We start from the raw sequence: 12,793 nt of genomic DNA, 5'->3' as shown, positions 1-12,793 counted from the left end.
CTTTGGAATAGGTTCAGTTTTGTAAGTGCTCTTAGAAACATTTTTCATCTGAAATAAATCAGATCCAGTGCTTTGTGCAACCACAGATGAAAGCAGAGAATGATGCTACTGTGGAAATCAATAAATAGAATCCAGACTGTAACACTACAATGATACAATAAAAACCAAGCTTCTCTCAGTTTTGCTTTGCTATGTGAAGAACAAAGCATGGGGTGATAATGTTTTACAGTCCTCTGTAAAATCTGCTTTTCAAAATTTATATATATATATATATATATATATGCTCCAGCTTAATATCTAGAATATATTGACAGCAGAAAAAAAAAATCCAAGTTAAACATTTGCTGTCTGAATATTCTTCAAAAACATTTCTAAATTATTGTTAGTAACTTACTTCACATACATAATGTTTATAAAACCTCAAACTTTTAAAGCTTGTTTAACTGTCTAATATTCTACAAATCATATCCTTACCATTGTTTCTATTTTGCTCTTTTTTTATGACTTGATCCTCATGAGCAGCTTACAGAGAAGGTAATGTATACTGCTTTTACACATTGCTTTCTTGTAAATGAGATATCCAGTTGAAAATCAGTATATCAATATTGCCTCTAAATTAGCATTTTAAGCATGTGGGTGAGAACAGTAATCTCTGAAAATATTTGATGTAAAACCTACAGTGAACTTGTGATGTGGTAAATTTGGGAAAAATATGAAAGACTAAAATAAGAAGCCCTATATATAAAACAAAACAAAAACAAAAACAAAACAAAACAAAAACACAAAACCCCCCAAAAACCAAAACCAAACAAACAAAGAACCCAAAACAACAAAAAACCAAACAAACCATCACCTTTAATGATCTGTATAATACTTTAAAGTTCTCTCTAAATCCATAGAGTCTTAAAAAAAAATCGAGTTTACACAGTGAGTGAATGCTATTCGTTACCAATGGAAGTATGTTTTCAGGGGTAAATAATTATATTATGCAACCCTTATGAATACAGAAAATAGCACTCTTAAACACAGTGATTATCAGACTTAGATAAATACTGTATTAGTGGAAATGTACATATTGATAGCACCTAGGGTGTCATGAGGCTTATGAAGTACTATTTTTTAGGAGGCAAGACTCACTACTCCTTTTCAGCTGCACTCAGTAAACATTAAGGTAGATCTGCAACTGCAAGACTCTCTTATGATACAGGCAATCTCCACTGGTTTTAAGGGAATGATGTATGGTTAGAGCAGTTAGAGGTCTGTCCCAACTTTATTACATGGCAGTGGTTTTGAAATAACTAGGAATGTTGGAAGCAACTAGCACATTTATCCCTTGGGAAAGTTTCAACATGTTCACTGTAGTTCTTACAGTCACGCAATCCCTGTAATGAATACCAGGTGTGACGGTGCTTTTCCTTACCAGCTGAAGCAATGACTGCACCAGCAAAGTACCTGCACATCCTCTGACTCCAGTAATTTAGAACTCAGGTGGTTGGGCTGTACTGCCCTGCCAGAAGGTGGAGGAGAGAAATACACACACCTCCCAAACTCAGTACTTTGAGACAGGTATCTAGATACCAGTAACTAATCACATGCTTGGAGGTGGCTGGCTGTTGACTATGAACACAGCTGGATTACAGACTAGATACCTAAACCTGGGTAAGAGACATTCCATTTTTTCAGCCTTAATAATTAATTACATTCTAATTCACTTTCAGATGAACATTTAATATTACCTAACTGATAATAAGTTTTAGAGTATATTCTCTTTTATAATGCTTAATTGTTCATTTTTTCTGCTGCACAGCATAATATAAAAGAGGATTTATCTCCTAATAAAAAAGTCTTTTATTTGCTTTTCTTTAAGGAGGAAGAAATTGTTGATTGGTGGAGCAAATTTTATGCTTCGATAGGAGAACATGAAAAATGTGGACAGTATATTAAAAAAGGATATGACACTTTAAAGGTATTGCTCAGGATAAAATAAATTAATGTATCTCAGAGTTTATAGGCCCAAGACCTGATCAGAGCTGTGCCCTCTGTTATTTTAAATGCTCTTCAAAATTTGACTATACCTGATTTCCTGTAAAGGTTCATTACTAATTCATGTGGTGAAATGAAAATTTCAAGAAGATATCTTGGCTTCTCTTCTACTTAACTACACTTATTAGGAGATGTATCAAGAGTTTAATATTACCTTCAGTCAAAGGGGATTTTACTCTTGACTTCTTTGGGTGCCAGGCAGACCCCAAATAAACATATACATTGATAGAGTACGAGCACAGAGGATCTGTACTTTTACTGTTTGTTGGTTAAAATTTGAAGTCACTTTTATTTCTCATGTAATACACGTAATGAAGAAAGTAAAAATAAGCTTATGGCATGATGCTTACTCTGTTTTTAACAAGGCCTAAATGAAACTTGATCACATCTCCAAACATTGCATTTGCTTCCACTTTGATATAAAAATGATAATTTCTAAACTGCATTGTTTTCATTTTACTTTTTCTTTTTTTAAGGTGTATGACTGTGAATTGGAAAAAGTACCTGAATTTAATAACTTGACAGACTTCTGTGATACATTTAAACTATACAGAGGCAAATCTGAGGACAGTGACGATCCATCAGTGGTTGGGGAGTTCAAGGTAAATTTCAACTGGTGGGCAATAACCAAATGCTAGTTGCAATCTAAGTAAGTGGTTATCATTGAAGTAGGTCTACATGCAAGCTGAAATATGGATGTGTGCATCAATAGGGGCAAAAGATGCTTGTAACTACTTAGGTACAGACCCTTCTGTATCAAGGAAGGTACAACTATGCATTGCTCACACTACACGTGATGCACATTAACTTAAAATGAGTATCATTCCTGCTAATGTTATCTTCCCTGGCACGTGTGGGGCAGAACCTTCCCAGATAACCTCTTGAGCAGACTAAATTTTCACCTGCAGACATTCTGAGCAAAGAAATTAATTTTTAGAGTGAATTTGAAAAAGGTATTTTCTACTATTTCTGTGTCTCTATGACTTACATAGATTAAAATAATGCTAACGTATAAAAACCAAACCGAACCTTAAACAATGCTTTTGGAGAGGGAAACAAATACAAAATATTTGTTACGTGTTCTCAGCTAGAGCAAACTGAGTAATTGTGTTGACATAAAACTAGCTGAATTAATTCAAATTGCCAAACGATATAACCTTGCCTTTTTAGTAAGTCTCGTTATCCAGAACGCATTAAAGTAAAACAAAAGACTTCCAAGTGACTGTGGATCAGGCTATAATATTGCTATTCCTAATTAAACCAGAGTGTGTATGTGCAGAATAAATAAGAAAAAACAAACCTAGCTGAGTGACTTTTCTACATTTATCTTGACTGAGCCTTTATATTACTTTGTAGGGATCCTTTAAAATCTATGCATTGCCCGACGATCCCACTATTCCAGCTCCTCCCCGCCAGTTCCGGGAGCTGCCAGACAGTGGGCCTCAGGAGTGTATTGTGAGAATTTATATTGTTCGAGCTCTGCAGCTTCAACCCCAGGATAATAATGGGCTGGTGAGACTTTTTGCATTTGGAATGTTTGCAAGCTAATTGGTGTCGTATATTTTAAATAAAGTTAGTCTTCATATATATTCCTTAACAATATTTTTTTCTTATTTTTAATAGTGTGATCCTTATATAAAAATATCTCTAAGTAAAAAAGTAATTGAAGACAGAGATAATTACGTGCCTAATACTCTCAACCCAATTTTTGGCAGGTAACAAACTTTTTTGTGTTTTCATTTACTGTATTTTAAAATGTTTTTCTATTTTTTAAGATAAAGCATTATTTAAAATATCTAATGCTCTATTCATGGTTGTATACTGACAGTTAATTATGAGTAAAATTGCATAAGGTATTTCCCTTTGATATCATTGGACAACATAGAACTTCGGTTAGGCTGTCGATTTTCTGTATCACATGGGTAAATTGCACGAAGTCAAAGGATGTCTTTATCTTAAAACCACCCTGTGTTATGCATATAAGAATAACAAAATATGCTTATAGAATATGGAAAAAGTTTTAACTTTGAAAACTACTTGGATGTCACAACAAGTGATCAGCTTAACCGCCATTCCCAAGCACACTGGTCTTTCCATCAAAGGCTAATGATATCATTGAACTATATGAATTAAAACTACTAATTAGGAATTAAGAGGTTCCTTCATCTTTATAATTACTAATGGAATTCTGGGTCTGGTTTGGTGTCCAGAGTTAGAGGAGGATTTTGGTAGATGAGGAAGTTTGGAGAGGAGGACTAGAAGGATCACAAGGCATTCAGAAAGCATACTTTGCAGTGATGCACTACAGGATTTCAATTGTTTAGACTATACAAAGAAATAGACAGCAAAGAGATTTGATTACAGATACAAAGTACCTTCAAAATTCCAAGTTTTTGCAGAATTATCCTGGAAGTCAAAGTTTAAAAGTTTGGCTAGAAATAAAACAAACAAACAAAAGAGATACAGAGAATAATTAACCATAGATTACTCTACCTAAATGCTAATGGATTCAGGAGTAGTAGAAACCACAAGCCTGCAACTCTTTAAATTCAGAGAATTAATTTTGAGAAACCTCTACAGTTGTTTTATGTAAGACAGCTAGATGACAGAATAATCTCTTCTAGTCATAGCAGCTTATCATTTGGACTGTATTTTTTAAGGATCCTACTGCATTTGTGGTTAAAAAAATTAAAAGTTTCTAATCTTAGAGAAACAATGGATTGAACAACCATCTTTTTTACAGAGTGGCTAGTAGAGCCACACCAGTTTCTTTCTCAGTCCCAATTCAAGCTGCTACACAGAAAACATCTAAGTAATATATTGTGCAGAAAGGATGGAGGTAATATCCAGAGGAGTACAAATGAAATTATTAATAAGTACAAATAGAAATTGGAGCATGAATGGAAATTACTGCTAGATTTATCAGCATTGGAAGCATCCCTTTAATATCTCGTAAAGGCTATTGCTCAAAAATAAACGAATAAGTGCTTTTAGTTGGTTTATTTTAATATTAAAAATAAGAAACATTGTTTAAAAGAGCAATAACCTTAACTGAGCATTTTTATTTTTAGAATGTATGAACTCAGCTGCTTCTTGCCTCAAGAAAAGGATCTGAAAATTTCAGTCTATGACTATGACACATTGACTCGTGATGAAAAAGTGGGTGAAACCATAATTGATCTTGAGAACAGATTCCTTTCTCGTTATGGATCTCACTGTGGCATCCCACAGCAGTATTGGATGTAAGTAATTTTGTCTATTGAAAATTTTTATCTGTAAGATGGAGTACCCAGTCTGAAAAAATCTGAGCTTCGTCTTAATTCTATGTTAAAAAACAACGCTATGGGTTCTCATGGATATTTGTCGTGCTCATTCTGTCATCTGAATTCCAAGTGAAGCTGTAAAGTCTTCAAAAGAGCCTTGAATGAAAACCATGATGTCAAACATTTTAATATTCTGTTAATACAGCAATGTGTGTTATTTCTGTCCAGGGAACTCACACTTAACAGTATTTTCTGACTTACTCCTGGAAATAAATAAGAAGGCATCTATTAATGTAAATTATTTTGGTATGTAAACTCAAGTGGCCTTTGTTTAGTCAGTTATAGTGCTGCCCTTTCTGCATTAGTTTAATAAATACATTTTATGTGTTATGTAAATGCCCTGCATAGTGAATAATATTCGAATGTGTTTCTTTTGCTTTCCTAAAAGTTCAGGTGTGAATACCTGGCGTGATCAACTAAAACCCACCGAGTTATTGCAAAATGTAGCCAGATTTAAAGGCTATGCTCCTCCTGTGGTCTCCAACAATGGTAGAAAAATTAACTATGGGGGACAAGACTATACTTTGGAGGAAGCTGGTGAGTTTGTTCACTTATTTAATATTTCTGTTTTAAATTCGTATTGATACAAATATAAAACTTTTCAAGTATTTATGGAATATTAGAAAAAATCTTTGATGTTTTCAAATTTGAACACATTTTTCTGCTCGATTTTAAATATGTGGTTTTAATTTTAAAGTTCAAATGCAAATCCTGGTTCGTGAGTCCCTGTTCTTTTCCGATTTCCTTTATTTCAGAAGCTAACAAAGTTCTGCATCAGCATCTTGGCCCAGGTGAAGAGCGGCTAGCCCTTCATATCCTCAGAACACAGGGATTGGTACCTGAACACGTGGAGACAAGGACCTTACATAGCACCTTCCAGCCCAACATCTCCCAGGTACTGTAAACAGGCTTATGGTTTCTCGAATGCAGAAATGGAGCATTCTGAAATTTATATTATGTTGTCAATAGAGTGGTATCACTCAGGGGGAACAGGGCTACAAGCTGTTACTACTTGGCTGAAAATCTAAAGCAGATTAGTCTAGAAACATAACAAAAGACAGTTATGTTTTGCCATTAAGACTTCCAAGTGACATCTTAAACACTGACAGAGTGGAAATTAGGAAAGATTTATTTATAACTTTGTTACTGAAATAAATTGGAATATGTATTTATACCTCACCAAAAATAAAGGAGATGGCCTGGCTCAAGAGCCTTCTAGCTGCATTCAACAAATGAGACCAAACTTGCCAATTCTCTACGAGGTTCAGAGATGCAGGTTTAAACATGAAGTCTTATTTTGGACATCTCTGCTAGAGAGGAACAAAGGCTAACATTAGTTTTCTGGCATTGTCTGACTCACCTGTGGTTGGGGTTTTTTTAAGAAAGTTTTCACAGAAACCAGAAAACTTCTCTGAAAAATAAAAGGGCTTGCATTTGAAATAGAGTGTAAAATCTACAGTGGATGCCTTACTTCAGAACGTAGTTAAGGGGGCTGATCACTTACACGGGATAGGCCATCAGCTGCAAACTATCAGCCACCTGTATGACACTGGGCTGAATACCACCTCTGAAAGAACAGTGAGAACTATTTAGGCACCTAAATTGCACTGATTCACTAGGAATTAATGTCCCTACCATCTTCTGAACTCTTGGCGTTGTTCATTTGAAGAAGATTCTATAACATGAGGGATTGAGCTTGCTCTGAAGTCTGTAGAAGTTCTGACATTGGTAACATGAGGTAGGTCACTAAAATTAGTACTGAGTGTGCCAATAAGCAGTTCCATGGAACTACAATGACAAACCTGTACGCAGCAAACACTCCCTCATTCATCTTCTCCACTGCTACAGGGAAAGCTCCAGATGTGGGTTGATGTTTTCCCAAAAAGCTTAGGACCACCAGGCCCTCCGTTCAACATCACTCCCCGAAAAGCCAAGAAGTGAGTATCCCTATATATTCCATACCATCTGGCAGCCCTGACGGAGGCAATTCAACTCTCTTTCCCCAAACATCTCTCTTAGGTATATCTTGCGGGTGATTGTCTGGAACACCAAAGATGTCCTCCTGGATGAAAAGAGCATTACAGGGGAAGAAATGAGTGACATTTATGTGAAAGGGTAGGAGCACTCTGTCATGTAACACTTGCTTACAAATGAATAACATTCAGAATATCCTGGGAATACCTTGATCGTAGGTTCCAAGGATTATTTGGTTCAGCCAAGTCAAATGCTAACCTCAGAGAAGTACAGAAGTATTATGAGATAAAGTGATAAAGCATGACCAGTTAATTTGTGGTGAAAGATCCCAGAATTTCATCTCTTGAGATGGGCAGCAACTGAAAAGATAGTGAGTTAGATTTGGTGCTACATAACCTGGGTTCTTCATTTTTATGTTCCCTGATCTTAATGTAAAAAATTCAGTAAAAATCAGAGAAATAAACTTCTAGGCTGTTGATTTAATTTCTCCTAAAAAAGAACTCAGCAACTTGCTGCTGATACAAAACTGGTCTTAGCAGATGAGAAATTCAGTTCAGATGTTCCTATTTACAATGCCAAATTGGAACCAAACTGAGAAAGGGCATGAAAAACTCTGCAGCCCTCTGTGAGCAACTCAGACCGCTTGGTTTGCAACCCCTTACTGACACATTTACTGTACAAACAAGCACCACTGTAGTCCCACTGCAAACACCAGACATGTCTCTCTGTATTTTCAGATGGATGCCTGGTAATGAAGAAAATAAGCAGAAAACTGATGTTCACTACCGATCATTGGATGGTGAAGGGAACTTTAACTGGAGATTTGTTTTTCCTTTTGACTATCTCCCAGCAGAGCAACTCTGTGTAGTTTCCAAAAAAGTAAGTGTTCTAAAGATTTCAGTACTTAGAATATGGATTGTAATTAGTCTGATCATTTTGTACCTATGTATTGAAAGAGACAGTTTGGCTCAGTTCTGCATACTTTTCTCAAACTGCTATTGTGACCAGATATAGTTTTGCCTTTAGGCCAGGAACAACACACTGGCAACAACAGCAGTCTTTTTAGCAAGAGCAAGAGCAAGATCAGATCCTTAATACTTCCACCAACCCCAGAATTCACAGGTACTAACTGACCACAGCTTTGGATTTTCATAAGTAATTTTTAAAGGTGCTTGGGTTTTTTTTTTTTACATTTTAGGAACATTTTTGGAGTCTTGACAAGACAGAATTCAGAATCCCACCCAAACTGATCATTCAAATATGGGATAATGACAAATTCTCCTTGGATGACTATCTGGGTAAGATTTCTAATAAAATAATTACTGTTGTCTCAAAGAAAGATATAAAAATGAATGATATTAAATTATCACATAGGGACATAAGGACTGTGTTTACAGAGTGAGAAACTGAGCATGCAAATCCTGGGAAACTCCTGGTTTCCCTCACAATACAGGCTTTCTTGTGATCATGAATAAATGAGTCAATATTCACTCTGTAAAGGCCTTCTTGAGGTGAATCAAGATATTTTTCATTCAAGTAAGCCCTCTTACAAAGTGCATGAAATTATAATGTGCATGAAAGTTTGCTTTGCTTCTTTCTTTAATTAAAATTACTTAAACAAGGTTACTTTGGTTCAAAGTAAGAGGGTTGACCTAATGCTGTTATTTAGGTTTAAGCGATCTATTTCACAGTGTTGTTAATCCCTACCTTTTCTAGACATATTGCTCTGCAGAAGATTCTCTGCCCTGTATTAAGACAGCTCCAAAGTCTTTAGCTTATATACAAACCATATAGGCCACAAAATCTGAAAACAAGTAGTTGATTTAAAACTGTCAATAAAGGTACCTAAATCATGCACTTAACTATTAGGAATTACATATTACATTGCTATATTTGGGTATCTTCTGTTTAGGTGTGTGGGGAAAAAAATCCTCAATTAAAAATCAATAGATTTATTAAGAATCAATAGATAAGGGGTAAGTAGAAAAATGCTTACATTAAAGAAGGAGGAGGTGATCTTGCTAAATCCAATTTATCAACACCAGCAAGATGGGTTTAAACACAGCCTGATGTGTCCCACTTCCCTGCCTCGCAAAATCCTCAGACAAACAAGAATGTAATGTGTCTGTTGATTGTCTTTCCTATATAACATGTTTAGAGATAGAAAAGGTTGATATTGAACCACTGTGCTGTATGATGGGTTGTGTTATGCAGTGTTTATTTCTTTATCCACCTCCTAGGCTTTGTGGAACTTGATTTACATAAAACAATAATTCCAGCAAAAGTTCCAGAGAAGTGTAATATAGACATGATTCCAGAATACAAGGCAGACAGTTCTCAGCAAGCTCCCAGGACCGCCTCTCTCTTTGAGCAGAAATCCATGAAAGGATGGTGGCCATGTTATGTTGAAAAGGATGGCTCCCGTATTTTAGCGGTATGATTGTTACTTCTTTAAAAAGTACTTAAAACATGCTCACAAATTACAAAGGAAGACTGTAAAGAGTCTCTCACTTAGCCATTATCTTTCAGGGGTTGGACAGAGGAGGGGTAAGTAGAACAATGCGTGCATAAGTTCAGGAATTTGGTCCAGCAAAAATTTTTTGTTTTAAAGTGTGAGCTTAATATTTAATTTATTTAGTTTGGTTTTAACCCTGCTTAACTTGAAAGACTCTGGTGCCAGGTTGAGTCATGTTATCTCACCAAAAAGCAGCCAATTAAGTTATTGTGAGACTATGCTATGAATGCATAGTCTCAAGCAGCTCCAGGGAAGGACATCAGGAAGAATTTAAAGTTTAAATCCAAAGGATTTTTTGTAAACAGCAAATAAAATTTCTGTACTGAGAACCCAGATTAGCTTTGTGATTATGAATGCATTCAGAAGACCAAAAGCATTTTAATCTATTCTGTGAAGAATATAAATGTATATTTATCACTTGTAGAATATTAAGCCTTTCAGGTGTCCACTTCTTCTTTCTAATGTTTTTGCCTTTAAACTTTTATTACTGAAATTTAATAAATTAGGAAAAATTTTCAGAAACATCTACCAGCCAAAGCAATATGAAAAATTAGATGCTTGGTCATTTGGAAAGTATGCAGTCCTTGGGTTGCTCTTGAAAGAAGAACTGGTTTTGTTTTGCTAAATTGAAAAAAAAAATCATAGCTTTAGACAGAAGTATAGATGAATTAACAGAACAATTTTATGTACAGTGATTTGGTTTTTTCTATGTGTCATTCCCTGATACTATGTTGTGACACTGTCATAGTACAGAAATCAGTATATTTTGAGAATTAAATGGGAAACACACAGGTGCACACAATGAGCTGATCCCAAACTGTAAGTACTGCTGTATAAGTGCCAAGCAAATCCTATTAGTGCTGTTTCAATAAGATCCTTGTCTCATGTCACCTTTTTTCTGAAGGGCAAAGTTGAAATGACACTGGAAGTTGTCAATGAAAAGGAAGCTGAAGAAAGGCCAGCTGGTAAAGGAAGAGATGAACCCAACATGAACCCCAAACTAGATCTACCAAAGTAAGATAGTTTTCTCCCAATAGTGCTAGAAATATCCAATATCTAGCTACTAATGATGTTCTTGACAAAATCTGCATGTAGCAATCTATTAGACATCAGTTATCCTTTGCAAGACTTTATTTGTAAAAGCCAGTCTTGTTTCTTGTTTCCTTCTTTTATCCTCATTAAGATAAAATGCAAGGTGGTTTCAGTATTAATGGCACATGTTTACTGCAGCTGCTATCTTGCATTACAAAATTGTCTGTTTTCTTCAGCCTCCAAACCAGCGTGTTGCAATGTGTCATAATCTCATGCATAAGTATTTCCTGTTTTTATAGTATAAATAATATTTGTTTCTTTTAAAATGCAGCCGACCAGATACTTCCTTCCTCTGGTTTACAAATCCCTGCAAGACAATGAAATTTATTGTGTGGCGCAGGTTTAAATGGCTCTTTATCGGCCTTATCATCTTGCTGATTCTACTCTTGTTTGCAGCAGTGCTCCTCTATTCACTGCCGGTAAGAATTATTAAATGTTTGTTCTCCAGCTGTGGTATGAAGCCACTTCAGACAGGAGTCATCAGCAGGATATACTCCTTACTCAGATGGGAGTCCCTCAACTCTGTTTTAGCAGGAGATATGTGCTTATAGCTATAAAAAAATTCAGCTCATTTTTATTGAGAAACAAAGTTTAGGTTAAGAGTAACCCATTAACTAATGATGGAGCAAGTGAGTGCTTTAGAAGATTTAATAACCTACACAAACTAGTTAATAGTTGGTCTAGAGTCTGGATTTCAGTCTGTGTTAGTCTGAAAAATATTGCTCATTTTTACTGTATTTTAACTGAAATTACCACACCCTAAATACGGTTTTATCCATTTTAATATCTTAAATGTCTTTTTCAAAACTACACTGAAGTATTTTATGTACATCATTTTACCTCTCTTGTTTCTTCCCTCCTCCTCCCACAGAATTATTTGTCAATGAAGATCGTGAAACCAATTTAAAGAAGAGTTTTATACCTCATCTTTTTAAATAGTACTGAGTTTTCACCTCAGGCTGTGGACCAAAATCAGGCTCCTCCATCCTTTGTACCTGCTTGTATTTAGAACTGTAAAATAGATAATTAAGACTTTCAATAGGGTTAGCCAAGATTCAAGAGGTCATGAAAGATGTTTTTTAAGAACCAAAGAATAATCCCTCCCTTAGGTTTCATGGATATTTTTTTACTTTAGTGATATCTACAAGTGGTGAAGTTCTGACTTCTTTGCTTTTAAACTGGATTTTTCACAAAAGCCACTCAGGAGGCTGCCTGCTGTTGCTGTCTCTGTATTTTAATGAATACTCTCTTTGGAGAATTCCTTTCATTTCCTTGCATTTTAACTAAAAGAAAAACAAGCACTACGTATAACTATGTGTACCAAAGAAACATCACAGTGCAATCAAAGGGTCAGACATTGCTTCTAGAAAAGTTTCCAGCATCATGCTGCTTAAAATTCTTAGTTACTACACTGTAGACTTGACAACACTATATGTGTATCTTGACAACAACTTCATGTGCATAGAAATAAATAATATAAGCTTTATTTACTATAATTTACAGATTTTAAATAAAGTTATCCACAAGTAAAATTCAAGTTTCCAGTTTTCTTCATCAATTACAAAACTACAAAGTATTAGGAATTGTGTAGTGTCTGTCAGAGGATGTAGTGCCACAGGCCTGGAGTCTAACATGTATTACTGTTATTTGCACAGTGAAGAAGAAGGAAGTACTTCTGCATAAAGTTCAAGTTAATTTATTCATTAATTAGGAAATTAATAAAGAAATTAAATCTGTTGAATGGTTTCATGTACTCCTTGTATTTAGAGATGATCTTGAATCAAAACACAAGAGTATACACAACCCAGATTGAACCCTTGTTTGAAATATGATCTGCACATTAATA

General features: G+C 35.2%; 1 protein-coding gene across 5 annotated transcripts in view; it reads left to right on the top strand.

The window, feature by feature from the left end:
* MYOF (myoferlin) overlaps positions 1 to 12,479 on the top strand; it is a 67,685-nt gene extending 55,206 nt beyond the window's left edge. For 4 of the 5 annotated variants that reach the window (XM_027672259.1, XM_027672257.1, XM_027672258.1 and 1 more), the window contains 16 exons: positions 523 to 534; positions 1,868 to 1,966; positions 2,520 to 2,645; positions 3,400 to 3,555; positions 3,667 to 3,758; positions 5,115 to 5,285; positions 5,755 to 5,903; positions 6,122 to 6,261; positions 7,215 to 7,303; positions 7,386 to 7,481; positions 8,078 to 8,219; positions 8,539 to 8,638; positions 9,581 to 9,774; positions 10,760 to 10,869; positions 11,219 to 11,366; positions 11,819 to 12,479. In XM_027672259.1, the coding sequence (XP_027528060.1) occupies positions 523 to 534; positions 1,868 to 1,966; positions 2,520 to 2,645; positions 3,400 to 3,555; positions 3,667 to 3,758; positions 5,115 to 5,285; positions 5,755 to 5,903; positions 6,122 to 6,261; positions 7,215 to 7,303; positions 7,386 to 7,481; positions 8,078 to 8,219; positions 8,539 to 8,638; positions 9,581 to 9,774; positions 10,760 to 10,869; positions 11,219 to 11,366; positions 11,819 to 11,854 (1,860 nt within the window). In that variant the 3' untranslated portion in view covers positions 11,855 to 12,479. Of the gene's footprint in view, positions 1 to 522; positions 535 to 1,867; positions 1,967 to 2,519; positions 2,646 to 3,399; positions 3,556 to 3,666; positions 3,759 to 5,114; positions 5,286 to 5,754; positions 5,904 to 6,121; positions 6,262 to 7,214; positions 7,304 to 7,385; positions 7,482 to 8,077; positions 8,220 to 8,538; positions 8,639 to 9,580; positions 9,775 to 10,759; positions 10,870 to 11,218; positions 11,367 to 11,818 lie in introns of those variants that run through there. The other variant, XM_027672260.1, reaches the window with a different exon arrangement.
* The last annotated feature ends 314 nt before the right edge of the window (positions 12,480 to 12,793 follow it).

Source organism: Neopelma chrysocephalum, unplaced genomic scaffold (assembly GCF_003984885.1).
Source record: "Neopelma chrysocephalum unplaced genomic scaffold, ASM398488v2 Primary Assembly neopelma1_97390, whole genome shotgun sequence".
Classification (NCBI taxonomy): Eukaryota; Metazoa; Chordata; class Aves; order Passeriformes; family Pipridae; genus Neopelma; species Neopelma chrysocephalum.
Note: the sequence above shows the minus strand (reverse complement) of the source record. Positions and strands in the feature narration are given on the sequence as shown.